The 25252-nt window shown below is 44.5% G+C and overlaps 1 protein-coding gene across 3 annotated transcripts in view; it reads right to left on the bottom strand.

Annotated features, from left to right (window-relative positions):
- Nucleotides 1–25252, bottom strand: part of LOC106599529 (ephrin type-B receptor 1) — a 334841-nt gene that overhangs the window by 6132 nt on the left and 303457 nt on the right. For 2 of the 3 annotated variants that reach the window (XM_014190808.2, XM_014190812.2), the window contains 6 exons: nucleotides 21737–21925; nucleotides 20576–20823; nucleotides 17717–17932; nucleotides 6838–6987; nucleotides 1156–1349; nucleotides 723–878 (listed from right to left, as the gene is read on the bottom strand). In XM_014190808.2, the coding sequence (XP_014046283.1) occupies nucleotides 723–878; nucleotides 1156–1349; nucleotides 6838–6987; nucleotides 17717–17932; nucleotides 20576–20823; nucleotides 21737–21925 (1153 nt within the window). The remainder of the gene's footprint in view (nucleotides 1–722; nucleotides 879–1155; nucleotides 1350–6837; nucleotides 6988–17716; nucleotides 17933–20575; nucleotides 20824–21736; nucleotides 21926–25252) is intronic. The other variant, XM_014190811.2, reaches the window with a different exon arrangement.

Genomic DNA, 25252 nt, shown 5'->3' with positions numbered 1-25252 from the left:
TGGACAGGATTATCATCGATTTTAGATGAAATGTGCGTGTGTACATGAATGCTTGCTCACTAGTGTTCATGTGTGTTTCTGTGTGTGTGTGTTTCTGTGCGTGTGTGTGTGTGCATGCGTGTGTGAGCCTGTTACAAAACACAATTACAAAATTCCTGTATTTTGTAATGTATTTAATTAAAATGTGTATTTTGTGTCTGAAAATACAAAAATCCATTTGCAAAAAGCCGGCCCGAACAGCAACAACATTCTCAGTAACAGTTACAGAGATATTTTACTTGCTACGACTGTGATATGTTGTTGTTTATCTACCTTAACTGAGCAAGTCACTCTGGATGTGAAAATGAACATACCAAAATGAACTGCAAAGCACGCTGAGTATTATTATTTGCCTTGTTTCGGGGCGGAGCTCATGCGAATAATACTTAGGATGCTTTGCAATTTACATTTTTTACATATCCATTCATATTTAGTTAATTTAGCAGACACATTTACCACACCATAGTGCCATCAGACTTCTGATACCAAAAAATGGTATGTAAAATGATTTTGTATTTTGAAAATACAAATTACAGCTCTCAAAAGTATCTTGCTACAAAATACATCAGAGCATAGTTTAGCCCAGTGTAATACCAATTACAAAATACTCAGAAGTAATTGAAATACATATTTCAAATACATGTAACAGAAATAATGCCCATCTCTGCATGTGTGTGACTCACTCAGAGGTCATCTGTGCTACCAGTTGCAGGGAGGTGAAGCCAGAGTTGAGAAAGTTGTCTCTGTACTGGGTCATCTTGATGGCTCCCAGCCACTCTCCCACTGAACTAAAGGTGTTGAAGTCTGGGATAGAACGGTCCAACAGGGGCTGGGAAGGCCTGAAGGAGAAGAGGAGAGAGGGAGAGGACGAGAGAGAAAGAGGATAGAGTGAGAGGAGGAGAGAGGGAGATGAGGAGTAAGTAAGGTAAGTAAGGGAGAGAGAGGGAGAGAGAAAGAGAGAAAGAAAGAAAGAAAGAAAGAAAGAAAGAAAGAAAGAAAGGAGAGAGATGCTTTGATGGTGCAGAGTGGAGGTATAGGCTTTCATGTTTAAGGAAGTCTGTGTATGTGTATGTGTATGTGGGGGGGGGGTAGCCTATATATATTTTTTCTACTCACACTGCAGGGATGCTGGCCACTTGTTTGAGACTGGCTGGGTTGCGGATCATCTTGTCCAGGGTGTTGACGATGTCAGTGAAACGTGGCCGGGCGTTGCGGTCCTTCTGCCAGCAGTCCAGCATGAGTTGGTGCAGGGCCGAGGGGCAGTCCATGGGAGGGGGCAGCCGGTAGTCCTGCTCTATGGCATTGATCACCTGGGGACAGAGAGGGGGGCAGAGGGTATTGTGGAGAAGGCATAAGGTAGTCAGTAAGTGTCATGTTAGACAGGACTATTGTGGAGAAGGCAGAAGGTAGTCAGTAAGGGTCATGTTAGACAGGACTATTGTGGAGAAGGCAGAAGGTAGTCAGTAAGGGTCATGTTAGACAGGACTATTGTGGAGAAGGCATAAGGTAGTCAGTGGAAGGTAGTCATTCGAGGTTCATGCTGTTTAAATCCAATGATATCTTGATGTAATACTCCTGTTATCATTTTTGATATGTTCCTGTTGTCTTTTTTGTAAAAAACTAAATGGAATTTGTATACAGTACATTGATACCTGTATATGTTTTATATGTAATAAAACATATTTGAATCCAGAAGTTCATGCTAGACAGGAGTCTAAATAGGGCTGCTCAGAGTGACAAGGTAGGTGGACCATTGCCAGACAGTGCCATAGAGAAGGCCAATTAGGAAGACATCCGAGGGTAGTCACTAGACTCCAGTTCATGATTACAGGAGATCAATAATGTGCAGTAAATCAGAGAATTGTAGGAAAAGCTGAGAATTATAGAAGCCTTTCTGCTTCCCTTTCACTTTCCCTCTTCCTCTAGACCCCTTTGCTAAATCACTGTAACACCAGGCCCTAGTTTCTCTGTTTCATTGAGTGGTTAGTGAGCAATTCACTTAGCGTCAATCTCTCTCTCTCCTTCTATCTTTCTGCTTCTCTCTCTCTCCCCCTCTCTCTCACCGATTAATCTACAGACAGCACTCAGGCTGAGGTGCCCTTCCTACTTGACACTAGCGAATCACACGTCGGTATAAAAGGATGGAGAGGACCTATACTCTGACTCTGTGGGAAAGTGTCTTGGGAAAGGGCTGAGTGCATTTAATTAATGTGGTGAAATGCAGGTACTTGACACTAGTTCCGTAGAAACTGCAAAGGCTATGAAGGCCTGATGGTAGATAAGTAGTGCTGTACTGTAGCTATGCTGCACATGGCCTTATACAAAGACAAAAAGGGTTTTCGATAGAAAGACAAATGCTCGCTTCCTCTCTAAATCGTAGCATGTTCATATGGTATGCCGTATGATGAATTGTTACCCCTTAAAGGTTGAATCAGGGAAAAGTCAGGAAAAGTTGACACCGATAGAGATTCTAGCGTGTGAAAATGAATCATCATCAGAAATGGGACGACGCTCTATAGGTGCCCATGCTACCACTGAGAGCACTGCAATTCAGCAGAATCTTGACAAATGTCTCTATAGGTGCCCATGCTACCACTGAGAGCACTGCAATTCAGCAGAATCTTGACAAATGTCTCTATAGGTGCCCATGCTACCACTGAGAGCACTGCAATTCAGCAGAATCTTGACAAATGTCTCTATAGGTGCCCATGCTACCACTGAGAGCACTGCAATTCAGCAGAATCTTGACAAATGTCTCTATAGGTGCCCATGCTACCACTGAGAGCACTGCAATTCAGCAGAATCTTGACAAATGTCTCTATAGGTGCCCATGCTACCACTGAGAGCACTGCAATTCAGCAGAATCTTGACAAATGTCTCTATAGGTGCCCATGCTACCACTGAGAGCACTGCAATTCAGCAGAATCTTGACAAATGTCTCTATAGGTGCCCATGCTACCACTGAGAGCACTGCAATTCAGCAGAATCTTGACAAATGTCTCTATAGGTGCCCATGCTACCACTGAGAGCACTGCAATTCAGCAGAATCTTGACAAATGTCTCTATAGGTGCCCATGCTACCACTGAGAGCACTGCAATTCAGCAGAATCTTGACAAATGTCTCTATAGGTGCCCATGCTACCACTGAGAGCACTGCAATTCAGCAGAATCTTGACAAATGTCTCTATAGGTGCCCATGCTACCACTGAGAGCACTGCAATTCAGCAGAATCTTGACAAATGTCTCTATAGGTGCCCATGCTACCACTGAGAGCACTGCAATTCAGCAGAATCTTGACAAATGTCTCTATAGGTGCCCATGCTACCACTGAGAGCACTGCAATTCAGCAGAATCTTGACAAATGTCTCTATAGGTGCCCATGCTACCACTGAGAGCACTGCAATTCAGCAGAATCTTGACAAATGTCTCTATAGGTGCCCATGCTACCACTGAGAGCACTGCAATTCAGCAGAATCTTGACAAATGTCTCTATAGGTGCCCATGCTACCACTGAGAGCACTGCAATTCAGCAGAATCTTGACAAATGTCTCTATAGGTGCCCATGCTACCACTGAGAGCACTGCAATTCAGCAGAATCTTGACAAATGTCTCTATAGGTGCCCATGCTACCACTGAGAGCACTGCAATTCAGCAGAATCTTGACAAATGTCTCTATAGGTGCCCATGCTACCACTGAGAGCACTGCAATTCAGCAGAATCTTGACAAATGTCTCTATAGGTGCCCATGCTACCACTGAGAGCACTGCAATTCAGCAGAATCTTGACAAATGTCTCTATAGGTGCCCATGCTACCACTGAGAGCACTGCAATTCAGCAGAATCTTGACAAATGTCTCTATAGGTGCCCATGCTACCACTGAGAGCACTGCAATTCAGCAGAATCTTGACAAATGTCTCTATAGGTGCCCATGCTACCACTGAGAGCACTGCAATTCAGCAGAATCTTGACAAATGTCTCTATAGGTGCCCATGCTACCACTGAGAGCACTGCAATTCAGCAGAATCTTGACAAATGTCTCTATAGGTGCCCATCCTACCACTGAGAGCACTGCAATTCAGCAGAATCTTGACAAATGTCTCTATAGGTGCCCATGCTACCACTGAGAGCACTGCAATTCAGCAGAATCTTGACAAATGTCTCTATAGGTGCCCATCCTACCACTGAGAGCACTGCAATTCAGCAGAATCTTGACAAATGTCTCTATAGGTGCCCATGCTACCACTGAGAGCACTGCAATTCAGCAGAATCTTGACAAATGTCTCTATAGGTGCCCATGCTACCACTGAGAGCACTGCAATTCAGCAGAATCTTGACAAATGTCTCTATAGGTGCCCATGCTACCACTGAGAGCACTGCAATTCAGCAGAATCTTGACAAATGTCTCTATAGGTGCCCATGCTACCACTGAGAGCACTGCAATTCAGCAGAATCTTGACAAATGTCTCTATAGGTGCCCATGCTACCACTGAGAGCACTGCAATTCAGCAGAATCTTGACAAATGTCTCTATAGGTGCCCATGCTACCACTGAGAGCACTGCAATTCAGCAGAATCTTGACAAATGTCTCTATAGGTGCCCATGCTACCACTGAGAGCACTGCAATTCAGCAGAATCTTGACAAATGTCTCTATAGGTGCCCATGCTACCACTGAGAGCACTGCAATTCAGCAGAATCTTGACAAATGTCTCTATAGGTGCCCATGCTACCACTGAGAGCACTGCAATTCAGCAGAATCTTGACAAATGTCTCTATAGGTGCCCATCCTACCACTGAGAGCACTGCAATTCAGCAGAATCTTGACAAATGTCTCTATAGGTGCCCATGCTACCACTGAGAGCACTGCAATTCAGCAGAATCTTGACAAATGTCTCTATAGGTGCCCATGCTACCACTGAGAGCACTGCAATTCAGCAGAATCTTGACAAATGTCTCTATAGGTGCCCATGCTACCACTGAGAGCACTGCAATTCAGCAGAATCTTGACAAATGTCTCTATAGGTGCCCATGCTACCACTGAGAGCACTGCAATTCAGCAGAATCTTGACAAATGTCTCTATAGGTGCCCATGCTACCACTGAGAGCACTGCAATTCAGCAGAATCTTGACAAATGTCTCTATAGGTGCCCATGCTACCACTGAGAGCACTGCAATTCAGCAGAATCTTGACAAATGTCTCTATAGGTGCCCATCCTACCACTGAGAGCACTGCAATTCAGCAGAATCTTGACAAATGTCTCTATAGGTGCCCATGCTACCACTGAGAGCACTGCAATTCAGCAGAATCTTGACAAATGTCTCTATAGGTGCCCATGCTACCACTGAGAGCACTGCAATTCAGCAGAATCTTGACAAATGTCTCTATAGGTGCCCATGCTACCACTGAGAGCACTGCAATTCAGCAGAATCTTGACAAATGTCTCTATAGGTGCCCATGCTACCACTGAGAGCACTGCAATTCAGCAGAATCTTGACAAATGTCTCTATAGGTGCCCATGCTACCACTGAGAGCACTGCAATTCAGCAGAATCTTGACAAATGTCTCTATAGGTGCCCATGCTACCACTGAGAGCACTGCAATTCAGCAGAATCTTGACAAATGTCTCTATAGGTGCCCATGCTACCACTGAGAGCACTGCAATTCAGCAGAATCTTGACAAATGTCTCTATAGGTGCCCATGCTACCACTGAGAGCACTGCAATTCAGCAGAATCTTGACAAATGTCTCTATAGGTGCCCATGCTACCACTGAGAGCACTGCAATTCAGCAGAATCTTGACAAATGTCTCTATAGGTGCCCATGCTACCACTGAGAGCACTGCAATTCAGCAGAATCTTGACAAATGTCTCTATAGGTGCCCATGCTACCACTGAGAGCACTGCAATTCAGCAGAATCTTGACAAATGGTGCATAAGGGGAAGTGTATGTGAGTGCATTTACATGCATGTGCAGGCGAGTGTGTGTGTGTGTGTGTGTGTGTGTGTGTGTGTGTGTGTGTGTGTGTGTGTGCATTTATCATAGGTGTGTAAGTGGGCATGTGTATGTACACATAGACTTGTGTATTTGTGTTTGTCAGTGCATCATGTGTGCATTAGCCTGTGTGTCTGTGTGTGTTTTGTGTGTGCGAGTTGGCATGTGTGTTATTAGTGTACACAGATGTGTGTGTGTTCTGCCTGAAGAGAACAGCAGGCCATGCTGTGAGCAGTGCCAGGCCTCCTCCCTGTGTGTGTGTCCCACCAGTCGCTGCCGGCATGCTGCTGGCCCAGAGAGGGAACATCTGCTGGCTTGGCCAGGCCTGGTGCACCAGGCTCCAGAGAGACCCGTTGGCCGGATGGGGATATGGAGCTCATTGGTGTGTGTGTGTGTTGGGGGTTTTGTGAGTGTGAGCATGTGTGATAGATCTCATTGTGTGAGATTTGGGGGACGTAGCAAAAAGAAGGACAGAGGAGATAACGTGCTTGTGTGAAATTCTGCCTTTGTGAGAATCTGCTCATTGTCAAGGACATTTCCAGTGGGAATTCTCTTGTCTAGCTGAGTTATGTCTGAGAAGGTTCCATTTTATGACACAACATAAACAAATAGAAGGGTCATCTGAATGCTCATTCACTGCCTCTGCTTTGGGGTCTTAGCCCGGTTACTGTAAAATCACTTTTGTGACTACTGCTTATGTAAAGAGGGCATCATAAATTAATTTGATTGATTGGAATTTTGAATTATATGAATATTTCTATACGCCTTAGAACAACATTTAAAAGTTCAACATGACAATACTACTCACATCCTGATTAGACATGTCCCAGTAGGGTCTCTCTCCGAATGACATCACCTCCCACATGACAATGCCATAGCTCCACACGTCACTGGCTGAGGTGAACTTCCTGTAGGCGATGGCCTCTGGAGCCGTCCACCTCACCGGGATCTTACCCCCCTGAGAGGGAGAGGGAGAGAGAGAGGGGAGGAATAGAGGGGAAGGGAGGGCGAGAGAGAGGGGGGGAGGGAGGGGGGGAGATAGAAAGAGAGAGGGGGATGGGAGAGGGAGAGTGAGAGGAGAGAGAGGGAGAGGGAGGGGAGGGGAGGGAGGGAGGGGGAGAGAGAGAGGGAGGGCAGAGAAAGAGAGGGGAGAGAGTGAGCGGAAGAGGGAGAGAGAACGACATGATTAGTCCAATTAAAACCCTTCGAACCAAAAGACAACTACAATCTCTCTATCCCTCCACTCCTCCTTCCCTCCATCCGCTATCGATCCAGCAGCAGGGAACCTCTGTTCCTCCTCACACATCGAACCACAGCACATCTCTCCCGGTGCCCATGAGTTTGAATAAGAGGGGTTTGGTCGGGGTTTGAGCGTGCCTGTCGAGCGTGCCTGTCGAGCGTGTCTGTTTGTAATTGGCCTACCTGGGCCTGCAGCGAGCCATGCATGGTACTGATTGAAATTGACGGGTGGCTTGTTTAAGATTTCCTCTACACACACCTGTTTGTAGGCCCCTTGGCAGTTTCCATTGTATCCGGCCAGGCCAGCTTAATAATGCCAATTAGTTCAACCTGTGCATGTGTAGATAAGCCGGGCTTGAAAGGAGAGACGGGAGAGCGAGACAAGGCCCACCCTGCCCTCCTGGCTTTCTCCCTCAGTCCCACCGGGACTCTGACCAGGAGATGTATTGTGTGTGTGTGTGTGTGTGCGTGCGTGTGTGTGTGTGTGTGTGTGTACATGCGCGTGTGTGTAGGTGTGTGTGTGTGTGTGCGTGTGTGCATGCATGTGCAAGAGTGTGTGTCTGTGTGCAATTATGTGTGTGCTCGTGTGTGTGTGTGTGTGTGTGTGTGTGTGTGTGTGTGTGTGTGTGTGTGTGTGTGTGTGTGTAGAGGTCCAGAGGACTCAGACTGAGCTCGTTAAGGCCCAGCTCAGAGCATTTGACCTCTGTGAGCTCCTAACCCCGAACATGATGTTAACCTCTGACCTCAGTGGAGGCAAGAGCAGGGAGGTAGGAGGAGGGTGTGTGAGTGAGTGTGAGAGAGAGAGAGAGAGAGAGAGAGAGAGAGAGAGAGAAAGAGGTTGGTGGGAGTGTTCATATGGAAGTGTGTTTTTGTAATTCGTTGAGAAAAAGAAGACTGATGGATATCTATGTAAGCTCTGATGACCGTTGTGCTTTTCTCAGATCCCAGGGTTCTTCTTCCAGTAACTAAAGCCTCTCATCTGATTCCAGGCACCAGAAGGCTCTATCTTTTACCTCCGTTCTGTCAAAAGGCTATAGAGAAACACATGAATACAAGATCAACTGCACCAATGAAAAGAAACCCAGCTCCTCCATCTAATCTCTAACTTTGTTAGACCCATGCTTCAAAGCGACTATTTCGACTTGGACACACGCCAGTTGAAAAGAACAGTAAGAAATATAAATACACTGTCTCTTCCAAGTTCCTCTATCTGAGCTCTGACCTCAAAGTCTTGTATTAGAGCCTCTCCATATCAATCACATTACAATCAAATGTATTTATAAAGCCCTTTTTAGATAAGCAGCTGTCACAAAGTGCTTCACAGTAACCTAAAAGTCTGAAGAGCAAGCAATGCAGAAGCACGATGGCTAGGAAGACCTTCTTATCCCCCCCCCCCCACGTCGCCATGCACCGCACCTCGCAGACAGGCTAAGCTAATAACATTTTCACGGCTGCCGCGTTCGTGAGGCAACTATGCAGATAATTACCGCTGTGGGCGAGCTAGTTGCTAGCGCCCGGGCCCTGCCAAAACAACACTTTAATAACACAAAGTGCTGCTGAACAGAACAGACCGGGCAGGAAAACAGACAGAGGAAGAAGACAAATATATAATAAAAAGCAGCATTGGATTTGTATTTATTAACTTAGGAGGAGAAAATACTGTGAATACCCCAGGGAGGGAGAGAGGAAGAGAGGGAAAGCGTGAGAGAAAGAAAGAAAGAGAGAAAGAGAGAGAGAGCATGCGTGTGTCTGAGACAGCCAATACCATTTCACTCACAAGGCAGACAGTACAAGCCAGTGAGAAAGGAACATGCTGTTCTATGTGGTGGCCTTGAGTCTTAGAGAGCAAACACAGAGACATGCCTTCATGTAAAACAACCGCTCTAAGCTAAGACATGGAGCATTGCAAGGATTCTCACTTCAAACAGTTCCCTCCAGATCAACTTCAAACACCAGCAGTGGGTCACCACGCTGATGTCAACAAGATGATCTGACACAAAGTGAGTAGTACTGACTAGCTGTGACAGGTTGTAACTGGTCGTGACCGGTTGTGACAGATAAAGTGACAGGTGTAGTGGCACATCTGGGGTAGACCTGCAGGGAGTGGACAGAGTGCTGTCAGGGTTAAGGAGGATCATGGGAGATGGCGGATGGTGTGGCGATTTCTGACAGACAGGTCTGAGGAAATGAACATGTGTTCAGGTGCAGAGTGTGTGCGTTTTGAGGAGCTCCCTAGGAAACATGAGAAAATAAAAAAGAAATGGATGCCTGATCAAAACATTGTTGTGATAAATCCCGTAGGAGCATGAGCAGCAGTGTGCAGCCTTTTCCTTTCATTCTCCATGAGTTCACCTACAACTCCAAAACCTGCTAAATGTACCTGGACGTGCGTATCTTCTTCAGCTTCTACACGTGGGACACCTGCAATTGCTAACGTGTACTATGAGAGATGCAGTATGTATCCAGCAATTCAATGGAGCATGTCACTAGCAATCTATAGACTGAAGGGGAATCTAGAGTGTCAAATAGCAGTTTGTATCACTCTTTACAATCATTTACAAAAAGACTTAGAAATCTATTTCAAATTACAAAAAATAAAATGACAGTAAGGATCTTTAAAAAGAACATGCAGTGTTTTGTGTTGGCGGTTGTCCTATCTGTCCCATGTAAAAATTAAAAATAAACTAATGGCCTTTATATGTCTCTGCAGGCACTTCAGCTGAAGATGGAGTGGTTTATCTAATCGTAGTAAATGTAGATGGAATCCCCTGAACGATCTTCTCCCACTATGAGAGTCCTCAATCCTTTAACACTGTGTTTTGTTTTTCATTGCTGATGCATGCAACCTCACCCACAACATCTCTCCAAGAGACATCAAACAGTACCATCATGTTGTTGCTAAAGCAGCAGCTGTCCCCAAATGCAGATTCATTCCCTTCCGGTGGAAGAAAAATCTGTGAACTCCCAGTAATGCCACTGACACAGTACCATGCCCCAACTTTTCGGCAATCCATTCCTAAACAATGCACACTCAAGTAGTCCTGAGCACATTTACTTAGGCTGGGCAAAGTGCTCCATCAACTGACGTTTAATGTCCCGAAAGCAACGATTGCTGGCAGTCTGTCCAAATACACAGACAGACAGACAGACAGAATACACCCCAGGGACTGTCTGGGAGAGGCAGGCCCTTCTACCGTTCCACTGTCTACAGGGCAATGGAGAATAGGTTCCACTTCAAACTTCAAAGGAACTTACATTTGACTCCCTGGAACTATTTCAGGCATCATTTCACCAAGTTCCCACATATTCTATGGCTATTTAATTCAATTAAATAGTCTAGTCTAGGAGTCACATGAGGTCTATGCTCCTCTATAGGACAAAGTTATTTTAACACACTTCTCAGGTGGTCTCAAAGTGGTATGAAATCCGACCTTTAATAAACGTTGTCTGTGTAGTCTTTGCAGTTAATATATACCTTCACATCGTCAACTTGATGACACCACCTCTGGAAATGCCCTCTCCCCTTGTGTAACTTCCTCTGTGGCCCCTAATGACTCAGGAGCCACTAGGGGCCCCTCAAATTAAACTCAGCGTGGATCCTACGTTTTTATCATGCATTTGCACATCTTTGTCAGGCTTTTCCAGTGGTTTAATATTAGACTGCGACCTTGGATTCTGTCCCCTTGAGATGACTCTGAGGAGGTTGAACATAGGCAATTACAGCTTACAGCACACTGAGACTCATCACATAAGAGATCACCTGTCAGTCTCTGGGGTGTTATGACAAAATCTTTGTTCCATATTAAACCTGGTTGCCCATTCAGTGTGCTATGCAGTGGAATACCATGTTTGAATCATGCTCTGCCCACACAGTGTACATCAATGCAGGCACAGATGGTGGATCATCAATGCCCACCTCAGTCACAGATATCAGCCCGATCTGGCACACATGACAAGAGGTACAAATCAAACATGAAAACACTTGGAGAAGAAGCCATGTTCCCCCGCTTTGATAATGGAGTCTGGATGAATGCGTTTGTCAAGCACTTCCGGATACAGTTTTCATTATTTTCTACAGCAATGTAAATACAATTTGCCTACAATCAAGATAAGCAAAGAAGACCCCTTGGGTCATGTTCATAAGGGACTAAACAGAAGAAAACAGACTGAAAAAATAACAAATTGTTTTTTGTTTTCTGTTGTAAAATGTTTTAAAACGTTTTTCATTACGTGCTGTAATGAACACAACCCTCATAACAAATAAAATAGAATTGAACACAACCCTGTTAGGGACATGAATGCTGCATAAGCTCAGGGTCTATATTGGTCCCTATAAAAGCACTCTTGAGAGCAAGGACATCCTGGCCCTTTAGACCAAATGGAAACTTTCCTCCCAAGTTTTTCACTTCTTTACCCTTAAGTCCCCTGTAACTTTGACCACATCAATATTTCACACAAGTGACAAACTTACAAGAGGCTTTGGGGCATATGCCAAGGAAAAGGAAGGGAAAGAGGAAAGGATGCAAATGGAAGACAATCAAACAGCAAAGGGTTTGATAGCGCCAGACGGTTAGTGTGGTGAAGCCATAGACATTAAAACCAGAAGATAGTAGCGCTGACGTCATCCACGTATTCCTATGGAAATGTCCCGATGGCACATGAAGCTGGAAGTATTTGAATTTGAAGCACGCCATATTGCTGATTGGGGCTGAATGGCACCAAAGTATCGCTAAGGATCATAGTGAAAGTGGCCGTAACTAGCAAAGGATCATGGTTGATGTAGTCGTTTTCATCCTGCCTGAACCACGGTGCGTTGTTTAAGGCACTCCCGAGTGCGGATAGAGTGTTCACACCAGTCCAAGCCAACCGAACTAAGGGGGTAAACGCAGCTGAGTTCAGTACAACCGCACCAAACCATTTTGGTGTGAAAGCCCCCTAAGTGTCCATTCAACTATATTCACCCCAACTCTACTCTCTTTCAAACTGCGTCTACCCTGTAGGCTGATATACAGAAAAAAGGGTTCTTCGACTGTCCCCGTAGTAGAATCTTTTTTGGTTCCAGGTACAACCCTTTTTGGTTCCAGGTAGAACCCTTTAGGGGTTAATGTTGAACCCTCTGTGTAAAGGGTTCTACATGGACCCTAAATGGGTTCTACCTGGAACCAAAAGGGCTCTACCTGGAACCATAAAGGGTTCTTCAAAGGGTTCTCCTACGGGGGGCTAAGAGTATAGCCCAAAAATACAAATTGGCCACATGAGAATCTCTGGTATTTTAACAGAATTCTTAAGCTATTGTTGCACATTTTGATCTTGACTAGGGTGGCAAAATTGCTGGGACCGGGGCTGCAAAGCGTGCTGTGTCACACACCTAAAATAACATTGCGGGACTGCGGGTGGGTTTGGGACCAGTTCTTGCGGGAGCAGGTGGGAGTCGGACACGAAGTCGGCAGGAGCGGGCGGGCCTGGTCTGAAAAGCAGCGAGAGTGGGTGGGAACGGGATGAAGAAAACAGTCCTGCGCAGAACTCTACATGGACGTACTCACACTTACACGCATTGACGTACTCATACACACACAAACAACCCTCTCAGTCTCAACATACATCGTGTGACACGGGAGGCATCTGCCCAACATACAACCACATACAACCACTCTTGAATCACAAATGCCAGCTCTATCTACTCCTCAGGGCATTGACTTTCAATACAATGTGTGATTGCATTGCACTTTCCAGTCACCAATCTTTTTCACACACACAACCTCTCACCATTAGCCACTGAAAGCCTTTCACATCTTTAACCACTAACACTGCACGGTGTGGAGAGCAGTCAGCCACTTTACACACACACAGCAAATACTGTGTGACACACCACTCATCACGTCAACACTGTGCCTGTCCTTCCTTGAGCCTCTGGGTCACTCAGGGAAAAGACTAGATAGATACAGATGAAGTCGGAAGTTTACATACACCTTAGCCAAATACATTTAAACTCAGTTTTTCACAATTCCTGACATTTAATCCTCGTAAAAATTCCCTGTCTTAGGTCAGTTAGGATCACCACTTTATTTTAAGAATGTGAAATGTCAGAATAATAGTTGAGAGAATTATTTATTTCAGCTTTTATTTCTTTCATCACATTCCCAGTGGGTCAGAAGTTTACATACGCTCAATTAGTATTAGGTAGCATTGCCTTTAAATTGTTTAACTTGGGTCAAACGTTTCGGGTAGCCTTCCACAAGCTTCCCACAATAAGTTGGGTGAATTTTGGCCCATTTCTTCTGACAGAGCTGGTGTAACTGAGTCAGGTTTATAGGCCTCCTTGCTCGCACATGCTGTTCTATAGGATTGAGGTCAGGGCTTTGTGATGGCCACTCTAATACCTTGACTTTGTTGTCCTTAAGACATTTTGCCACAACTTTGGAAATATGCTTGGTGTCATTGTCCATTTGGAAGACCCATTTGCAACCATTCCTGACTGATGTCTTGAGATGTTGCTTCATTTGGAAGACCCATTTGGAAGACCCATTTGCGACCATTCCTGACTGATGTCTTGAGATGTTGCTTCAATATATCCACATAATTTTCCTACCTCATGATGCCATCTATTTTGTGAAGTGCACCAGTCTCTCCTGCAGCAAAGCATCCCCACAACATGATGCTGCCACCCCTGTGCTTCATGGTTGGAATGGTGTTCTTTGGCTTGCAAGCCTCCCCCTTTTTCCTCCAAACATAACGATGGTCATTATGGCCAAACAGTTCTATTTTTGTTTCATCAGACCAGAGAACATTTCTCCAAAAAGTATGATCTTTGTCCCCATGTGCCGTTGCAAACCGTAGTCTGGCTTTTTTATGGCGGTTTTGGAGCAGTGGCTTATTCCTTGCTGAGCAGCCTTCAGGTTATGTTGATATAGGACTCGTTTTACTGTGGATATAGATACTTTTGTACCTGTTTCCTCCAGCATCTTCACAAGGTCCTTTGCTGTTGTTCTGGGATTGATTTGCACTTTTATGCACCAAAGTACGTCATCTCTAGGAGACAGAACGCATCTCTTTCCTGAGTGATATGACGGCTGTGTGGTCCCATGGTGTTTATACTTGCGTACTATTGTTTGTACAGATGAACGTGGTACTTTCAGGAGTTTGGAAATTGCTCCCAAGGATGAACCAGACTTGTGGAGGTTTACAATTTTTTTTCTGAGGTCTTGGCTGATTTCTTTTCATTTTCCCATGATTTCAAGCAAAGAGGCACTGAGTTTGAAGGTAGGCCTTGAAATACATCCACAGGTACACCTCCAATTGACTTAAATTACGTCAATTAGCCTATCAGAAGCTTCTAAAGCCATGACATCATTTTCTGGAATTTTCCAAGCTGTTTAAAGGCACAGTCAACTTAGTGTATGTAAACTTCTGACCCACTGGAATTGTGATGTAGTGAATTATAAGTGAAATCATTTATCTGTAAACAATTGTTGGAAAAATGAGTTGTGTCATGCACAAAGTAGATGTCCTAACCGACTTGCCAAAACTATAGTTTGTTAACAAGAAATTTGGGGAGTGGTTGAAAAACGAGTTTTAATGACTCCAACCTAAGTGTATGTAAACTTCCGACTTCAACTGTAGATAGATAGATAGATAGATATATATAGATATAACTATTATAGTGCTAATATAGCTGTTGAAATAAGTAGAAAGAATAAGAGAAAGAAGGTAAACGTATGTCCGTAGTGTGAGCTCCAACTCCAGGGTTAACACTATGCAATTAACAGCATGTCCTCCAGCAACTTCCCCAGCACCTCTCTGGAGGCCAGGTAATTGGTCACCCCGAAATAGGAGGAAAACATCACAAAGGAAGGACAGGAAAAATGAGGTGATTCATTTGCAGGAGGAGGAGGTCGATGACGACGTAGTTCACGGGTCGTCGGCGGAATAACTTTTTCCTTATTCCCTCGGCCTTCGCCCGCCGCGCTGGCCTCGCTCTGTGATTGCCTTGGTGTTCACCTCGTAACCGGCGGAGGGAGGTCAGCAATTGAAAGGAGCTGCCGTGGCATTGTGGAGGCTTGGCAGCATGCATAGCTTAATTAGAGGAATGCATGAGAGACCCAAGGACCCCGACTCTCTGCCAAACATCTCCACAACTTCTCCCCTGTGGATAGAGAACATTCCCAGAACGTTCCCCCAGGACAGTCAGGACCAAGCTAGTGCTCAGACACGGTAAGGTCAAGGGGAACGCTTGAAGAGACTGTTGTGTGACTCTGGTTTGGTTATGGATGGAGTGCAAATAGCTGTTTATGTCTATGTGTTATGTGTCAGGCCTCTGGTGTCATAGAGGTCAATGGGAATACCTGGGTTGGGTAAAGGTTAAGCACACAAACAGTTGCTGTGAAAGCAATGTGGTATTGCACCATATCTTTTTTTGAAAGTAGTCCATAATAAAACCAAAATCTATCTATATTTTGAATCCCATTACAGTATGAAACCCTTGAGATGCATCATCTAATGTTCAAGATGTCTTGTACATGAAACAGGCAAACATCAAAAACATAATCTATAGTCCAATTCTAACCTTTAACCCCTTCTGAACCTCTGTAGCATCAACAAGATAGACAGCTGACAGAAGGTGATCTTGTATTTCTTATTTATTTGTTGTTCAGGAAAAACACCTTTAGCAGGGCTTAACCACAGGGGTCATAGAGACCCAGGTCGGTCTGCCTTCCTAGTGGCCAATTCACTTCCCAAACCCACCAACAGGAGGTCATGTCCCCTCTACAAAAGCTGTCACACTTCCCGTTCACACCTGAGACTCAGACACATTCAAGCAGGCACAAGCACAGTCATGCATGTGCACACACACACACACGCACACACACACACACACACACACACACACACACACACACACACACACACACACACACACACACACACACACACACACACACACACACGGTTGAGTTCTAATATAATCATCTTCTGATGATGGAGCATCTGCTCTCTAAATAAAGGTAGACGTGGGTTTGAATTGATGTTGTCTTGTCCTTGATTTCTCAAAGATCATCTCCTATGTTTAGATAGATAAGAACTAAATTTAGTCTCCTATATTTGTACTATCTTGATAGCTGATATTTAGATTCATTACCACCTTTATTTTTAGAACATCTTAGCGTTTTTAGTTGTAAATGACTCATACACATTGGAAATATATTTTATTTCCTCATGCACAGTGTGTGCATATAAATTATTTTACAAAAGTTGCCCTCAGGCAGTTTCGTCAAAGCAGCGAGCCGTTTCACTACATCCTTTAAAACAACTGACCTCACTAAAGAACAGACTCTGGTGTACTGCACCAATCAGACTCACTGTATTCCCTCCAACTGTCAGGAGCAACCGAATAATAAACCATTACAAATAACTAATTAGCAGTCGTTTCAAATGAAAGTCAATGCAGGTCACACACACTCACACAGCAAGCCCTCATAACCTTGCACTGCATTCAGATACGAGAGTGTGAGTGTGCTGTGGATGACATCGAAAACAGAGCGGGGAAGAGATGGAGTCAGATACACCAGCCATAGCGTCTAATAATTACAAATCTGTACCTCTGTGGTGTTAATTAGGGGCCCAAACCCTTCCATGATGCCCCAGGAATAATGCATGATGAGCGGGGGAAGGGGACAGGGCGACCAGGGCCAGATCCTGAGGAGTGAGGAGGGACGGTGCGCTAGCTGTCAGTTTGAGGGGCTGAGATGCTCTTTGGTTTCCCTGCATCCCACGCATCCCAATGACAGAGGGGAGAGAGGAGTTCTTCCCCAGAGTCTCTGCACTAATGAAGATGTGACAGTCATAGTCCGTGACTAGTAGTAAGAGGGAGGAGAAGGAAGAGAGAAGGCTTGTGGAATGTAAAAGAGAATAGATGGAGGTAAGAGAGCAAGTGATTGAGAAAGAGAAAAGTGAGTGGCGAGGAAGACTGAAAGGAAATGCATGAGAGATGGCCTTTCAGAAGTGCTGCAGTTCTTCTGATGTAACAGTTACCTCTATTTTATTAAAGCAGTCCTAGACACACACACAAATATACACATAACTACACACACAACTACACTCACAACTGCACTCACAACTGCACTCACAACTGCACTCACAACTGCACTCACAACTGCACTCACAACTGCACTCATAACAAAAGGGCCATGACTAAGTGTGTCTAAAAACATACCAATGAATCATCTTCTTCCTCTATCATAATACGCCGAATGCCGGTATGTTGTTTGTTGACAACAATTGGAGGAGACACATCACAGTGGAGACACACTTCATAAACATCAATCCCAGAACCCTCCCTGTTCTATGTCGCTGGTCTTCAGACAGTCTTGTTGCTATGAACTAACCTATCCATTTCAAAACATAAAGGTGAGAAAAACTTTTTTTGGGGGGGTTCAGAGAGTAGGACTCACCAGAGAGCTGGTGTAAGAGGGGTCAGAGGTATCGTCCTGAAGGTAGCGCGAAAGTCCGAAGTCGGACACCTTGCAGACCAGGTTGCTGTTGACCAGGATGTTGCGGGCAGCCAGGTCTCTATGGACGTAGTTCATCTCAGAGAGGTACTTCATGCCCGCCGAGATGCCCCTCATCATGCCCACCAGCTGGATTACTGTAAACTGACCGTCGTTTTGCTGCAGGAGACATGGATAGAGGTAGAGGGGGATTATTAGCGCCATGAAATTAAACTTGTCATCTGCAGGCTTTCAGCTGAGATGTCGACAATAAACAAGCAATACTTCAATGAATTCTACACTATTTCAAAGTATTAGGCATGAAGATGTTCAGACCGGACACGGTTCTATTTGATTGCATGGTTCTACTTGATTGAAATGCAATTGATTTAAAAACCGCAACAACATGACACTAACACAAGCACATTTTGCATGCTATGCTACAGATGTTGTGTGAGTGTCAGATTGTATAGAGACCATGCCTAGCCAACACTGTTCTGACACAAAGAGGCTGTGTTGCAAATTCCTTCCATGTCCTCTGGGATCTCATTCCCAGATTAGAAAAACCTACGGACGCATCCGTGTCACCACAGTCAGGAAGTAAGGGCACACTTTTGTACAAGATCTGCCGTCACACCTACAGTACGTACAATATTCCATACACACAGGGTGTGACAAACAGCCTAACCTGCTCCCTATCTATCTCTGTGCGACCCATTTGTCCTACACAGCAAACTAGTTGTTCTGAGTCTGTGATGGAATCGTCAAGCCTTTACACTTAAAGTGATTTGATCTTTAGATTTTTACTTTCACGCTGCACTCTTAGAAAAAAGGTGCTCTAGAACCTAAAAGGGTTCTTCGGCAGTCCCCATAGGAGAACCCTTTAAATAACCCTTTTTGGTTCCAGGTAGAACCCTTTTGGGTTCAATGTAGAACCCTTTCCTCAGAGGCTTCTACATGGAACACAAAAGGGTTCTACCTGGAACCAAAAAAGGTTCTACCTGGAAGCAAAAAGGGTTATCCTATGGGGACAGCTGAAGAACCTGTTTGGAACCCTTTTTTTCGAAGAGTGTATCACACTATCGACGCAGTCCCCGACAGCCCTTGTATTGCATATCATTTACTATTTTACATCAAAAGGAGGGGGGACGGAATTCATTTTGATTCCCAAATTGGATTATTCAAACGTGATCCTAACAAAACGAGTGGTTAGAGGATGTTTCTAGTGAAAATTGCACATCGTACATCACTGTTGGCAACACTCACACATGGGGGAGCTCTCTCTCACTCTATGCCCCCAACCCCTTCCTAGTTCCTCCCTGTGTCTCCAATGCTCAGAGGAGCTTTGACACACACTAACAAATAAGAGGGTAGGGTAAGATCGATGGGAACATAAGACGGATGTGGCGGCTAGCAAAGCCAACTTCAAAGGGTCCCTTTAAACCAGCATTAGAACAAAGTAGAGTAGAAAACCAATCCATGAGATGGAGGGAGGGAAGGAAGAAGGGAAGGAGAGAAAAAAATAAGGGTTGAATATTGATTAAGCTGTACACTCGCTCGTTCCGTCCAAGCTACAAAAGAGCGAGGGGATAGTCCATTAAGAGCTTGGGGCATAAGTGGAGAAATTAAACGAGGAGGACATAAGTTGGCTATTTCAGGAAGTCTTTGATGAGGGGAGGATGGAATTGGGTTCAGTACATTTTCAAATCTATGATGAGTGTGCTCTGTAAGCCTAAACCCTGTTGCGGGCTGACAAATGTACATTACATTTCCTATATATCATCAGCTGTAACTCATATTGGTTTTATCAAGCCACAAACATGCTGCAATGAACCAGTGCAGTCTTAGTGCAACATACACTGAGTATACCAAAAATTAGGAACACATTCCTAATATTGAGTTGCAAACCCCCCCCCCCCCCTAGTCAGTTGTACAACTGAATACATTCAACTGAAATGTGTCTTACGCATTTAACCCAAACCCTCTGAGGTGCGGGGGGCTGCCTTAATCAACATCCACGTCTTCGGCGCCCAGGGAACAGCGGGGTTAACTGCCTTGCTCAGGGGCAGAACAGATTTTTACCTTGTCAGCTCTGGGATTCGATCCATCAACCTTTTGGTTACTGGCCCAACACTCTAATGCTTCCCACAGTTGTGTCAAGATGGCTGGATGTCCTTTGGGTGGTGGACCATTCTTGATACACACGGGAAGGGAGACTGCTGAGTGTCAAAAACCCAGCAGTGTTGTAGTTCTTGACACAAACCAGTGCGCCTGGCATCTACTACCAAACCCCGTTTGTCTTGCCCATTCACCCTCTGAACAGCACACATTCAAAATCCATGTCTATATTGTATCAAGGCTTAAAAATCCTTAGTCTCCTCCCCTTCATCTACCCTGATTGAAGTGGATTTAACAAGTGACATCAATAAGGGATCATAGCTTTCACCTGGATTCACCTGGTCAGTCTGTCATGGAAAGATGTTTTGTATACTCAGTGTATATCATCATACTGTATAATACATATTATGTGAACAGAAAAAACATGTAAATAAACTATTACCACAGTAACATTTACTATAAGAAACTATAAAAAAGAGGTGGTAAGCAGTGTTTATAAATTATTAATAAGGCATAGTGGAGTGAACACCATCCATATTCCTGGGTCTATACTCATTAAGTGTTTTAGATTGGGAGTGCTGATCTAGGAGCAGTTTAGCCTTTTAAATCATGTTGAATAAGATTACATGGGACAGGGGGACCAGCTGATCCTTGAGCAGCTCTCATAATCTAAGGCACTTGATACACACACGTTCTATAACTCACCCTCAGGAAGGAATCGAGGGCCCCGTTCTCCATAAACTCTGTGACGATCATGACTGGCCGACTCTTGGTGACCACGCCCTCCAGTCTGATGATGTTGGGGTGGTCGAACTGTCCCATGATTGACGCCTCGGATAGGAAGTCCCGCCTCTGCTTCTCCACGTATCCTGCCTTCAGGGTCTTGATGGCCACGTAGATCTCCCTCTTGCCTGGCAGCTTCAGACGTCCCTTGTACACCTCACCAAACTCACCTGAGGGAGGGAGAGGTGTGGTGTGTGGTTATAGGGCTAGATCAACAGTCTAGAGAGATCAAGTCAATATTAGACCTTGAGATTTCAGTAAATATAAATCCATTTGATCGCGCTAGTGCAACACCTCGAATCTGGCTCGAGAGGACCAGGGACCCTATATGACCAGGGACCCTATACAACATGTATGGTGGACCAGAGTTAACAAGCAGAAGATAGTTACACCTTTGTGTTTTCAATAATCAAAAGTAATTGTCTCATTTGTGATCAACAGTGGGGCTATCTTGTTGAACAGCAGCTCAGAATCTGGGGAGGGCATTCATGAATAGAAACTAAAAGAAGAACAACACAACAAATTCACAGTAAATATCTACTATTTCCATTCCTTGATAAACTCATCATCCTCTAGGCATCCTGCGGTGATCCCATACCACCGAATAAACAAAAAACGGAAATCTGTAATTAGCAAACCCCCATTCCTCTATCCTTTCCTTCATCCCACTCCTCCATCTCCTCCCCCTATCCTTTCTCGTTTCCTCTCGCCTATCATGCAGTGTGTCTCAGCCAGACCACCGGAGGCTACTCCAGTCCTTGTCTCACTAGCCTGCTGTTATTTTACTCTTTGTATGAATCTACACCAATGAGCATGTCCCCATACAGTCAAGAAGGTCTGGCCTGGCCCATCGAGGGAGGGCATGTCCCCAGAGAGAGAGAGGAAGAGAGTTAGGAAGGGAGAGAGGGAGGGAGAGAGGGAGGCAGGTGGGAGGAGAGAGAAAGAAATAGAGATAGGGAGATAGACAAAGTGAAAAAGAGAGAGAGAGCTTGGTACAGGGATTGGGATGCTATAGGCTAAAGATATTTCTGCCACCCACCAACCTGCCCACGCACAAAGAAACACACATCCATCCACATTTACCTGCGCCGATTACTTCTTCGATCTTGACGGTGGAAACGTCGATCTCCTTGGCGAACTCCCGAACGGCCTCGTTGGGGTCCTCATAAGTGAAGGGGTCGATGTAGATCTTCATCCCCGGAGAGCCTGAGAAGTGGGTCGGGCAGCCCATTGGGGAGGGGCAATTAGACATGTCGGCTCTCAGGGAGAGCTCTAGAACCAATCAGAGTGGATATGAACAATCAGGAAGAGTGTAGAATTTTTTGTGTTTTTGGTGGTGAAATGGGCTGTGGGTGGACATTGAATTCACATATCCATGTAGTATGTACAGTGGGGGGAAAAAGTATTTGATCCCCTTCTGATTTTGTACGTTTTCCCACTGACAAAGAAAGGATCAGTCTATAATTTTAATGGTAGGTTTATTTGAACAGTGAGAGACAGAATAACAACAAAAATATCCAGAAAAACGCATGTCAGAGATGTTATAAATTGATTTGCATTTTAATGAAAGAAATAAGTATTTGACCCCCTCTCAATCAGAAAGATTTCTGGCTCCCAGGTGTCTTTTATACAGGTAACGAGCTGAGATTAGGAGCACACTCTTAAAGGGAGTGCTCCTAATCGCAGCTTGCTACCTGTAAAAATGACACCTGTCCACAGAAGCAATCAATCAATCAGATTCCAAACTCTCCACCATGGCCAAGACCAAAGAGCTCTCCAAGGATGTCAGGGACAAGATTGTAGACCTACACAAGGCTGGAATGGGCTACAAGACCATCGCCAAGCAGCTTGGTGAGAAGGTGACAACATTTGGTGCGATTATTCGCAAATGGAAGAAACACAAAAGAACTGTCAATATCCCTCGGCCATGGGCTCCATGCAAGATCTCACCTCGTGGAGTTGCAATGATCAGGAGAACGGTGAGAATCATCCCAGAACTACACGGGAGGATCTTGTCAATGATCTCAAGGCAGCTGGGACCATAATCACCAAGAAAACAATTGGTAACACACTACGCCGTGAAGGACTGAAATCCTGCATCGCTCGCAAGGTCCCCCTGCTCAAGAATACATATACATGACCGTCTGAAGTTTGCCAATGAACATCTGAATGACTCAGAGGACAACTGGGTGAAAGTGTTGTGGTCAGATAAGACCAAAATGGAGCTCTCTGACATCAACTCAACTCGCCGTGTTTGGAGGAGGAGGAATGCTGCCTATGACCCCATCTCCACCGTCAAACATGGAGGTAGAAACATTATGCTTTGGGGGTGTTTTTCTGCTAAGGGGACAGGACAACTTCACAGCATCAAAGGGACGATGGACGGGGCCATGTACCTTCAAATCTAGGGTGAGAACCTCTTTCCCTCAGCCAGGGCATTGAAAATGGGTCGTGACTGAGTATTCCAGCATGACAATGACCCAAAACACACGGCCAAGGCAACAAAGGAGTGGCTCAAGAAGAAGCACATTAAGGTCCTGGATTGGCCTAGCCAGTCTCCAGACCTTAATCCCATAAAAAATCTGTGGAGGGAGCTGAAGGTTCGAGTTGCCAAACGTCAGCCTCGAAACCTTAATGACTTGGAGAAGATCTGCAAAGAGGAGTGGGACAAAATCCCTCCTGAGATGTGTGCAAACCTGGTGGCCAACTACAATAAATGTCTGACCTCTATGATTGCCAACAAGGGTTTTGCCACCAAGTACTAAGTCATGTTTTGCAGAGGGGTCAAATACTTATTTCCCTCATTAAAATGCTAATCATTTTATAACATTTTTGACATGCGTTTTTCTGGATTTTTGTTGTTATTCTGTCTCTCACTGTTCAAATAAACCTACTATTAAAATTATAGACTGATCATTTCTTTGTAAGTGGGCAAACGTACAAAATCAGCAGGGGATCAAATACTTTCCCCCCCCACTGTATGTAACAGCATATGCAATGAAAAAGGTAGCTGTGCTGTAATACAACCTCTCAAAAGGTATCTATGCATTAGAATGATGTTTCCATCAGGGATTAGAAGCGGTTCAGGGAACAGAACTAAAATACAGAAAATATTTTTTCAATGAAAGTGATCCATACTATTCCGGAACAGAACCATTATTTTAAAAGCATGGGAGCCGGTTAATAACATTATTTTATGTTCAAGGCATTTTTTCTAGTTGAACAAAAAAAAACGCAACAAAGCACCTATGAAAAGCTCTCACTCTGTCACTCAGAAACGTATTCCAGTGTCCGCCTGCAAACTGAAAATCTTTGCTACTGTACTGACGTTACCATAGCCTACTGTACTGACGTTACCATAGGCTACTGTACTGACGTTACCATAGGCTACTGTACTGACGTTACCATAGCCTACTGTACTGACGTTACCATAGGCTGCTGTACTGACGTTACCGTAGGCTACCGTACTGACGTTACCATAGGCTACCGTACTGACGTTACCATAGGCTACTGTACTGAGGTTACCGTAGGCTACTGTACTGACATTATCGTAGGCTACTGTACTGACATTATCGTAGGCTACTGTACTGACGTTACCATAGTCTACTGTACTGACATTATCGTAGGCTACTGTACTGACGTTACCATAGTCTACTGTACTGACATTATCGTAGGCTACTGTACTGACGTTCCCATAGCCTACTGTACTGACGTTACACGCATGATTCAGAAGATAGGGAGAGAGATTTTTAATTAGCTAGAGAAGAATGGATAAACTTTTTCATTGCTAGCTAAGGATACTATAAACCTTGAAATTCACATAGGATTTATTAACTACAAAAAGGTAAGATGTGTTTTCATTCTGGTGCCGCTCTGCACACACAAGCTTGTTAGCTAGCGAGCTCAAAGGACATTCAAAGTTCCTCCATAGAAGTTGCTTCTCCTAGATATAATTCAAATAATTCAGATAATGCATGTCATAACAAGATGCCAGAGTTTCGAGCCTCCTTCTCAACCCTCTCCTGCTCTCTCCCCACCCGCATTATTTCAGTTGAATCTTGTGCCATAGGCTACATTTGTCTGTCCATCACGCATGTAAACAACTAGCCTGTCTGCTCTGTCTGCTCTGATTGGTGAAGTCATTTAATGAGCTAAATGTCAACAACTATTGATTTCACAAGTTAAGAAATAAACAGAAAGGAACAATATAAACCGGTAAACATTTTTAGTTTGAACCGGTTCAGAACTCTATTTTGCTGGTCGGAACATGGGACGAAATGAAAAAAATAGTGGTTCTGATTGGAAAAAATTATTTTGGTTCCAACCCCTGGTTTCCAGGACTCTGTCTTTGCGTGTAGGCGAACAAGCAAGCCTGTGTGAAAGGATTTGAATTATAGTAATGTACACAAGTCTATTAGGGCTCCTGTTTTCTCCCAGGAACAAGCACTCCTCCACAGCAGACACTAATAAAATAGTGTTTTGATGAATCCGTTTTATCCAACAGTAAACATCGAGAGCCAGGAGAAAGAGAGAGACAGAATGAGAGAGAGACGGAGAAACAGAAAGAGCTTTTTTCTTTCCTCTCTCACTCCCTTCCTC

Source organism: Salmo salar, chromosome ssa03 (genome assembly GCF_905237065.1).
Source record: "Salmo salar chromosome ssa03, Ssal_v3.1, whole genome shotgun sequence".
Lineage (NCBI taxonomy): Eukaryota > Metazoa > Chordata > Actinopteri > Salmoniformes > Salmonidae > Salmo > Salmo salar.
Note: the sequence above shows the minus strand (reverse complement) of the source record. Positions and strands in the feature narration are given on the sequence as shown.